At 39.6% G+C, this 10,950-nt stretch overlaps 1 protein-coding gene across 1 annotated transcript in view; it reads left to right on the forward strand.

The window, feature by feature from the left end:
• Window positions 1-10,950, forward strand: part of DHRSX (dehydrogenase/reductase X-linked) — a gene marked incomplete at its 5' end in the record, with an annotated part of 174,787 nt that overhangs the window by 34,585 nt on the left and 129,252 nt on the right. Inside the window, one exon of the mRNA XM_085321598.1 lies at window positions 7,828-7,935. Within this exon, the coding sequence (XP_085177724.1) occupies window positions 7,828-7,935 (108 nt within the window). The remainder of the gene's footprint in view (window positions 1-7,827; window positions 7,936-10,950) is intronic.

Below are 10,950 nucleotides of genomic sequence, written 5' to 3' on the forward strand. Positions count from 1 at the left end.
GAGGAGGCACTCTGTCCCCTCATCCAGGTCATTGATGAAGAAGTTGAAAAAGACTGGCCCCAGTACTGAGCCCTGGGGGACGCCACTAGCCACAGGCCTCYAACTAGATTCCACTCCACTGACGATGACCCTCTAAGCTCTGCCTTTCAGCCAGTTCTCAATCCACCTCACTGTCCACTCATCTAACCCACACTTCCTGAGCTTATGTAGGAGGATGTTATGGGAGACAGTGTCAAAAGCCTTGCTCAAGTCAAGGTACACAACATCCACTGCTCTGCTCTCACCTACCCAACCAATCATGCTGTCATAGAAGGCTCTCATATTGGTTAAGTGTGATTTCCCGTTGGTGAATCCATGCTGGCTACTCCTGATCACCTTCTTTTCCTCCATATGCCTGGAGATGACATCCAGRATGAGCTGTTCCATCMCCYTTCCAGGGATGGAGGTGAGGCTGACTGGCCTGTAGTTTCTTGGGTCCTCCTTCTTGCCCTTCTTGAAGACTGGAGTGACATTGGCTTTCTTCCAGTGCTCAGGCACCTCTCCAGTTTTCCACGACCTTTCAAAGATGATGGAGAGCGGCCTGTCAATAACATCTGCCAGCTCCCTCAGTACCCGTGGGTGCATCCCATGGATTTGTGGATGTCTAGCCTGCCAGAAGGTCTCTAATTCTATCCTCCTGAACCAAAGGAAAGTCTTCCCTTCTCCAGACTTTCTCCAAACTTTCTCCCTCACATCCAGGCTGCAGGATTCCTGGGATCTGCCCTTAGCAGTGAAGACTGAAGCAAAGAAGGCACTCAGTAATTCTGCCTTCTCTGTATCCCTTGTCACCAGGGCACACATASCGGGCCCACATTTTCCCAAGTTCTCTTCTTGCTGCTGATGTATTTGAAGAAGCCCTTCCTATTGTCCTTGACATCCCTTGCCAGACTCAACTCCAGCTGGGCCTTAGCCTTCCTCGCCACATCTCTACGTTCTCTGACTGCATTCCTATAATTCTCCCAAGTGGCCTGTCTCCTCTTCCACTTTCTGTGTACTTTCTTCTTCTGTCTGAACTTGACCAGGAGCTCCTTGCTCACCCATGCAGGTCTCCTGCCCCCTTTGCTGCACTTCTTATTCATAGGGATGCACCGCTCTTGGGCTTGGAGGAAGTGATGTTTGAATACTAGCCAGCTCTCCTGGACCCCCCTTCCTTCTAGGGCCTTAACCCATGAGACTCCACCAATTAGGTCTCTGAAGAGCCCAAAGTCCGCTCTCCTGAAGTCCAGGGTTGCAATCCTGCTTGTTGCCTTACTCCTTTCCTGCAGGATCCTGAACTCCACCATCTCGTGGTCACTGCAGCCAAGGCTGCCCCCAACCTTCACATCTCTAACCAGTCCCTCTTTGTTGGTAAGGACAAGGTCCAGCAGGACACCCTTCCTCGTAGGCTCCACCACCATTTGTGACAAGAAGTTATCATCAATGCACTGCAGGAGCTTCCTGGACTGTTTGTGCCTTGCTGTGTAGTCCCTCCAGCAGATGTCAGGATGTCAGATGTCTTTTTCTTTTTCCTCTTTTTCCTCTTTTTTCTCTTTTTCTTTTTCTTTTTCTTTCTTCTTCTTCTTTCTTTTTCTTTCTCTTCTTTCTTTCTCTTTCTCTTTCTCTTTCTCTTTCTCTTTCTCTTTCTCTTTCTTTCTCTTTCTCTTTCTCTTTCTCTTTCTTTCTCTTTCTCTTTCTCTTTCTCTTTCTCTTTCTTTTTCTTCTTTCTCTTTCTCTTTCTTTCTCTTTTTCTTCTTTCTCTTTCTTTTTCTTCTTTCTTCTTTCTCTTTCTTTTTCTTTTTCTTCTTTCTCTTTCTTTCTCTTCTTTCTCTTCTTTCTCTTTCTTTTTTCTCTTTCTTTTTTTCTTTCTTTTCCATTTGTGGTTCTGCCAGTTACCTTCAGGCGTAGTATTTGCATGTAAATTATTCAGTTATAGGAGAAAAGAAAAAAATAACTGGAATTAGTTAAATTTGTCTGTGGAGGTCTCTTCAGCAAAAATTCTATCAAACGCCCTGTGCTCAGTGCCCAGTTCAGTGCCTCTCAGGTGGCCTCTCTGACCAGCTTGTTGGATATCTTCAGCAGTGTTTGTCTTTCTTGACCAATAAGGATTGGACTTATTCAGACAATCAAAATTATGCCTTTGGCCTTTAATGTCTTAAAAAGAGGTTTTAGTGAAGATATTATTATAAAGATATTATATTTTAATGTCCACATGACTCATAATATTCAACAGTGCAGATGTGGGTTTAATAGGGTAGGAGATGAGACTTAATAAAAATTTGAAGCAATTTGATTTGTACTTCGCAATAAACTTGTAATACTTTTTTGCCTCAAACAGGCTGTGTTGTAAAGCTTGCAGAATACTAAAGCAATCAACTTTTAAGGGGGGCGTTTTCTTCAGGATTTGCATTATCTGTGTTTACATAGTACATTTCTTCAAAGAAGTCAGTTTAATGCTTCTGTTTTATTTTGACTTACCCCTATTCATACCTCTGAAATTGAGATTTTACCAGCAGGGACTGGAAATTGATACAGAGCAGCATTCTGTTTTATTTCTCTGTGGTTTTAGCAATTACACAGACATCTTGAGAGTTCTCTAAGAGCCTCTAGAAAATTGGTATTTTTATTTTGTTTAAAAAATACAGAATTTGTCTTAAATTCTTCATAATATTAGCTGTATGTGAGGATGTGTCTATACACCTAAGTTATTTCAGATTAAGGAAAAGTATTTAAAAGCACAGTGATTATTCTGAAATAGCTTAATTTTTGGACATATTTATTCCGGAATAAATCTGTGTTTTTCTGTTTTAGTTTAATCCATTTTCAGAGTAGATGAGYTTCTTTGTTTTGAATAATTCGAGCTGCAGGCAGAACCTTCACCAGATAAGGTTCTATCCAACTTTGACGTGATAAATCAGTGCTTAAAGACAGCAGGCTAGTTTCTTTGAACATAAAGGGAAATGAACAGATTCTGCCTGGTCAGGGTTTTTCATTAACACCGATATTGTGCTGTTCTAATAGCCCACAATGAAATTATTGGAGTTACACCTCTGTAATTGAGATCAGTATCTACCTCCTTTTCAGGAGCAGAAGCAGAAGTGAGCTGAAATATTTTATATTAGGTGCAAGAACTGTCAAAGAGAATCTGCTTGGTGTAGGAAACCCACTGGGACATCGCCGCCACCTGCCTCGGAGGGGACTCTCCAGTGCCGAGCAGTGTTTAGCTCAAGCTGTCACACAAAATAAAACCATATCAGCTGGAAAAGCAGCCTGAGCCCAGATCTGTTTTGGAAGTGCTGTGTTATGTTGCATTGGGAAAAAGGTGTTTTCAGCTACATGCCAGTAGAATTCTAGAGGAAACAAGACACTCATGGACTGTATTTTACTATAATTAGTTATAGCTGACTTATACAGTGTACCTGAATTTGATGTTGGCTGGCTGTGTTGAAGTAAAAACTAGCAGCATCTCATCTTCCTGGAGATTCTTTTTTACATTAAGGTATCTATCTTGATGGAGAAAATGCACATGTTTATACTGATTTTTTTTTAAAAAAAATGGAGGGATGAGGACTTTTTTTCCAACAGATTTATTGCAGTTTTTAATGGCTCTTTGCTTCCCATTTTAGATTTAGAAACTGATATACTGAGTTCTGATATAATGCTGTTATATCTATTCAAAACTATGTTCTGTGAAAGTTATATATTGTACCTGTTGTAAATAAACAGATATTTACCATTTACTAGTGTGTCAACCCTCATTCCTTCCTTAAAAAAAAAAAAAAAAAAAAAAAAATCTTGATTTTCCTGAGTGCTTTCTTAGGTTGTTGGAGGCAGGTGCAAAAATGGCCTATTTTAAAATAGTCTGCAATATACGATCTGGCTGAATGCTTTCCTGCAGTGAAGTCTGTGTGTCTGTTTTGCTCTTATTTGCAAGTTAGTAATGTACCTGATCTGAGTGTCTGCTCTGCAGCCCTGATGGGTAAGATAGGACCAGGCATTTTCCTTCACTGTCCTCTGTTAAACACCACTTCATCATAGTGGTATCTGTTATCACTTTGCTCTTCTGACTTCCCTTTTCCTGTATGTTATCTCTTCTCCTATTCCTGGCTTCCTTTTCCCCTCCTCTTTCACTCAGTTTATTCTAAATGAAATAATTTTGCATGAAAATGTGATGTTTGATAGACAGATATAGACAGATACAGCATGTATATACAACATAAAATTCAAATCACAGATCGATAAGGTGATGAGAAGGGAGGAAGCAGAAGGAAGCATAGGAAGATAACTGAGAAGGAAAAGAATGTACTTTTGCTTAAACAGAGCAATTCTTCTTGAAGAATCTTTTGCTGTTGTTACAATTTTTTTGTTATTGTTTATTTACTTGTTTCACAATAGCTGAAATGGAAGTTACTTCACTTTCCTCTGTTTTCCTCTGGATTATAGACCCTAATATATAGATGAGATGATTGAAAAATAAACAGAAAGGGGGAGCAAACAAACCTTGCATTTATGCAACTTGCTTCATAAACCTTTATAGCATAATTTTCAATATACATTGTGATTAGATTAAACTTTTAAAGAAAATTACTTAGTAAACACAAAAACATGTTTTTACCTTCTAGATTTACAAATACATATGCATTTGCCACACGCAGACTGCACACACGTAACTGCCATGTCCAGGAACGGCATTCCCTACTTTAACATCAGTGCAATGCTAATGCTCCTTATCTGAATTGAAACCTGTTTAGCCCTTTCTGAAAAGCCTTCAGGTAGGCCTTGCAGTGTGGACTCAGTTGACCTAAGGAGTATTTGCTTACCAAGAGCTCCTTTTCAAGTGTCTTGAAATTTTTGAGTTAACAAGCCTGAACTGGGATATAAGAAACTAAAGTATTGGTGCATTAAACTTTTACTTAACTTTTTTTTCTCACTGAAGTGTTATATGTACTTCTTGGTGAAGCTAAACGTGCCAGGGAATCCAGACCTTTGAACCTCTACCAGAGACTGCTTTGAGGAGAGACTTTTTGTTAACATACATGCTGTTTTCCTCCTCAAAATCCTATCAGTTTTGGAGGCCATTTTTGTTTCTTTTTCTTGTAGTTTTTGTCCTCGCCATTTCAGGATATGCCTTAACAGGACTGGCTGCCTTCTTGCATGTAATATTGCCCTGTTTCTGTTTAAGAGATCTGTCTCCTTTCTGCACACCTTTGGCACAAGGGAATGTGTTTTTGTCTTCAGGTAGTCTAAAATGCCACGCAAGCTGMACAGTACCTGCCTATTGGTTTCCCTTTTTAAGGACTAAAATTGTTCAGGCAGTAGTTTTCATTCAGTGACTGAAAAGATTAAGTACTGGCCAAATTTCAGATCTATCTGGTCTCTGTGGGGCCCAAGGGCTATTCACAGAGAAGTGACATCTTGTGTCACACCAAAACCTTTTTTTTTCCTCTTTAAAATCTTCATTTCTTGTCTGCATTTTCAAAAAGTGCAAAACCATTTTCTTTCTTTCTTTCTTTTTTTTTTCTTTTTTTTTCTGTTTCAGTGATGGAGAACAGACCAGGAAAAACATCATCCAAAAAAGTAAAGTTCAGTAAAGTAATAAGCAATTAAAAAAGACTACATGGAATCAAAAATTTAGCCAAGTATTTAGTATCAGACCTATTTTTAATTTCCAGGCTGAATTACTACAATAATGTGAACATCTCAGAGTTTGTTGTGATGTTGTGTGTTGTTTTAGTGGAAATAAGCAGGAATGCTTATATATCTAACTGAACTTTACTCTTGGTAGAGTTTTATTTACCCCAAATGATAGTTTTTAGGACACATATTTTCATGGCTATCATTGAAATAAAAATTAGCTTCCAAATAATTGCAAACAATTCCCACTCTACACAGATGGAAAAAATAATGTAGTTACCCAAAGGAAATGGAATTTCAGTTTAAATCGTACTGGAGAGGACTGTGTTTTTAAGAAACGGTAAAATCCGAGTCCTTTTTGAAGTTGCTATGAGGAAAGCAATTAATAGTAGCACTAGTGCTATGCTTCATAACCATATAAAAAATAAGCTTGTGTTACCCAACAAAGAGATTCCCTAAAAACCTGGAAAATGAATTAGAAAGCACTTTGACAGATAAACGTTGGCATCTTTTTACGTTTGTTATCTATAACATTGCCTACAGACACTATGGCAAAATGAAACATTCAACACATTTTTTTCCTGTACAAGTATCTACCAGCTTGTTTTAAAAAGCAAATAGAAATTCACCTCAGTAGTATAAAGACTACATGTGATTCACAGGAAAGATTTGCCACCTCATCAAAAATCATATTTTCTGTTTGACTTATTTCTACCCAAACAATTCAATTAAAATCCCTGCCTGGCAGCCTCCGTTCTTCTTTGGCTGGAGTACTCTGTCTTTCTTGGTAGAGCAAGAACATTTTCTACCAAGCTGGATGATGCAATCCTCATCCACATGGGAAAACTGCTTACCTTCGTAGGATCCTTTGACTGCTCGCGTGAGTAAGGCTTTCACAATCCTGTGCATCGTTTCGAAGACGATGCAAGAAAGAGCAGTTCATTGGTGATGGTAAGGGAGGCATACATTTCATACGTAAATTCTGGACTTGTAATAACACTGAGAAGACGTAGGGAGCTGGGCATCAGGCAGGAATTCTGCATAGCAGCTGGTCCTTCTCAGTCTTGTAACAAATTGGACTTCAGTGCCTAAAGCCAATCTCGCAATCCACTCCTCCAGTGTTATGGTCCTGTGGGCAAATTCAGCCCCCTTTTTTGCATTCAGGGGGCCTTTTGCCTCGATGGCCCACAGGCAGGAGGAAATGTCTCATCTGGGACAGCAGCTTCCCACGCTGCTGCAGGCCACCAGCCCCCTCCCCGAGAGTTGGCCGCCTATGGACGGGCCAGCTGCCCATGGTCGGACTGTTGTCGCCTCACCAGTGCCGGGGCAGCCACCCTTTGCCTCCTCCTGTGGGTGGAGAAGGGAAGAGGGAGATGTGGGCCARAAGCCTAACCAGCCCCTGGGAGAGAGGGATCTCATAAGCCCCTACCTAATTTCATAAATTTGGGGAATGTGTCCTGCTCGCCAGGTCACTTATTGTCTGGGATAGGAAGCCCGTGCTGGGGTGGAGCTGGTGTGCAGCCAGCTGTGGGCATCAGAAACTAGGGCTTCTATGAGAGACTGCTCTGATGGGCTAAACAGCCTCCTCTTTCCTGCGGGCGCCGCGGCCCCATGATTCCCAGTAAGGAGAGTACTCAGTTASCCAGCTAAATTCAGTAAATTGGGTTCTGTCCTTTGTTTGCATGTGTTTTCTTTGACTGAAATATTTACTGTATCTCCGGTGTTACTGGTGCAGAGAAGGCAAAGCTCTCTCCTTTGTCATTCACAAAATTTTCAGGGCGGCATGCTGCTAGCTGATGTTTTCCCCTGAGAGCATGATTGATGAAATAATCTCTCGACGGATGGGTATCAGAAGATAAAATTTTTAGAGGACAGTTTATTACAGGATAACAGGATGCAGGCAAACAGAAATGAGTAACTTTATTTTCTGGACAGGATCTATGGCTTTTATATCATCAACCTTAGTCTTTCAAGAACTGTTAATATTGGAAGATTATAATGTGGTTAATAATATCAAATGTTCTGTACTTTTTATTGCTGTGCAGAGTTTGTTTTTCACATTGTTTACTGGCCCAGCTTAGGTTGTCTGTTAAATGTATGCCACTATAAAATAGATCTTAAATTCATAATCATTGCTACTTTGAACTAACCTTGTATTATGTCTCTTTCTTCATATAGTTTTCCCTACACAAAATGGAAAGGTTGCTATAGTGACTGGAGGTGCTAAAGGAATTGGTTACCAAACTGTGAAGCATTTGGCGAGACTTGGCATGCACGTTATAATAGGTACAGTCATTATTTTTCATTTCAGAAAGTAGCATTTTACTTTTAGAGAATATATGCATTCCAATGTAACTACAGGGATGGCAGGAGAAGGAAGGAGAGGGGAGTTACATATGTTTTGCTAGCATTTAGCATAAATAAAGACTTGGTTTATACTTAGCAAGATTTTAAAGAAAAGTGGATGGGCTGTTTTATGCAAAAACTTAAAAGGCCTGAACTAGCTTATGTAAGAAGTAAATAATAAAGTAATGAAAAAGACTTTAAAATATTACAAAAAATATTTTATTATCTTGTCTCTAATTTCCTTAACTGAGGAGAGGGTATGCTTGAATTTTTAAGAGGAAAACTAATGGAAGACTTGAAGGAATACTCTAGTGTGTAGTAGAGGATAATTCATGTTCCTTTGTCTGGCAGGGCAAAGGAATCTCTTCTAACTTCAGAGATATAAAAGTTACACATTTGCTTCTAAAGCTTGTTACTGTAGGTGGCCTTTCTAGGCAGTTCAGAGAAATAAGTACCCTGAGAAATACTTATTCATGAATGCCAGGTAGTGACATTCATGTCATTCTAAGATGAGCCAGTCAAATCACCTTCTGGAGGTGCCTGTTTTTCTCCATCAGTTAGAGAGTTTATAAGGTGACTATCTCAGACTGAGGTGTCATTTAGAYGTCTGAAGTGATGATAAATTAATTTCCATAGGAACTCCAAAAATGTCCTGAACACATATTTTCTTTCCCAGCTACAGATATTGTCAGTGAAAAGTTTTTTTTTTCTTTCTGAAGCTTTCTATACTTTAACATATTTACTAAATCAATGTAAAACATCATGAGTACTCACTCATATATTTTAAACACTACATTTTTCTCCTTTATTTTTCCTTTAACCCACTGTATTTTTACTTAAAAGAATATAGCTTTGACACCATACAGTTACTGAAGGGTAATATTTCATAATATATGAATGAACTGGTGATGTCATTTTATTCAGTTTTTATACAGAATATGTTCTCTCTAAGGTTTTATATATATGTGTGTTTTGAAAAAACAATAAGAATATAGTAGCTCCATATTCTCTTAGTCTAATGTGGTCAGTAAAAGTAATGGAATTGCCCTGGAATTGTACAGGCATAATGCAGAATACCACTTACTCATACATCTTTTAATAGATAGGTCAAAATCAGGCATCTGCAACATAAAGCCAGATGCTTCTGTATAGTAGCTAATGATGTCAGTATTAATATTTCATTAAAGAAATTCCTTTTCATATTTAAGGCGGACTGCAAAAATACACTCAATGGGAAAACAAAAGGCTGATTTTTCTTTCCTTTGCATAGAATCAAAGAAGCAGAGAACATTGTTACTCTTTTGAAGACYTGTTTTATATGATTTAATGTGTAGGGGATTTAGCATAACAAAATTCAGTGCAAGATTGTTTGGAAAGGCAAGGTGACATTTATTTACAAAATTTCTAAATAAATTGGTTCTTTTCACTCACAATTATTCTCTCATAGTTTTTATTTACTCACACTTACACTCATATTCTTACAAATACCAAAATATGTGTGCCCAGCTACTCTGGTCAGCATCACTTTGGTACAATACAGAGGACAATACACTGTWGCTATTAAGTCCTTATCATGTCTGTGGTTATTCTTGATTGCAAATGACAAGTTAGTTTGTGAACAGGTCTTTTATACCCTTTAGGGGTCATCAGCTATTACAGGGTTGTCCTTTGCCTCAGAATTTTGCTTACTTCAGCCTCCGTGAACTCTAGACCAGGTTGCTGCCCACTGTCTGTTTTAACTTGTTTGGAGGATATAGACTGTATCTATAGTCTTTTTCTGGGTGGACTAACAGGAAAAGTAACGGTGTAGCTGATATACTGCAACCCTGCGGCCATCCTCCTGCTGTCAGAGTGCATAGACTTCTGTTGACAAGTCATCTGTGCTGTGGTCTTGACAAAAGGGACCTGTTCCTCAATTTTACTCCTAGGAATGGTGGCCTGGGAATGGTATCCTGGGAAAAGGCCCTTCATTATCAGTACAGGCCATTGTTTTAACTCTTTAGTCTGCTGCTTCTTTGGGTGGTTACACACATACACATTTCCATTCATTCTTCATTTGTGCCAATTTTAATGTTTGCCTTACAAATCTCTACAAATGTAAATTAGTGCAATTAATTATAGGAGGCATTTGATGAGTAAGATTTTCAAGTGATCTAATTCTCTCAGACAAACTYTGGCCTAAACACTGACTGGTGAGTCACAGCCACCTTCTTTCCTTATGAAATTCCTAAGAGGAAAGAAGTCCTGTCAGTAAAATGGAAGTACCAGTCTTTGTCCAAACTACAAGACTAAGAGCAGTCTCAGAAGCACATTAAATCCAATGACCTTCCAGTCTTCTTGTTAACTGTGGCCCTAAGTTTCCAAAATATGCTTAAAATACCTGCTGGTACACTGGCGTGCTTTAGCACATTCAGCTTCAGGAAATACAAGCAAAGATTTAAGCCKCAAATGAGACACCTGGGGTGTTGAAGTTTTCTACCAAAGAATCACAGAATCACAGAATGATTGAGGTTGGAAGGGACCTCTGGAGATCATCTAGTCCAACCTCCCCACTCAGCAGGGTCACCTAGAGCRTGTTAGACAGGGTTGTGTCCAGGTGGGCCGTGAATATCCCCAGAGAAGGAGATTCCACAACCTCTCTGGGCAACCTGCTCCAGTGCTCCGTCACTCACAGGAAATAAGTTCTTCCTCATGTTCGGGCAGAACTTCCTGTGTCTCAGTTTGTRCCCATTGCCTCTTCTCCTGTCACTTGGCACCACTGAAAAGAGTTTGTCCCCGTTCCTCTAGACACCCTCCCTTCAGGTACTTAAACACATTGATCAGATCCCCCCTCAGTCTTCTCTTCCCCAGGCTGAACAGGCCCAGCTCTCACAGCCGTTCCTCATAGGGCAGATGCTCCAGCCCTCTGATCGTCTTTGTAGCCCTGCATTGGACTCTCTCCAGTAGCTCCATGTC

The sequence above is a fragment of the Rhea americana genome, unplaced genomic scaffold, assembly GCF_003343005.1.
Source record: "Rhea americana isolate MKP2758 unplaced genomic scaffold, rheAme1 scaffold_7, whole genome shotgun sequence".
Lineage (NCBI taxonomy): Eukaryota > Metazoa > Chordata > Aves > Rheiformes > Rheidae > Rhea > Rhea americana.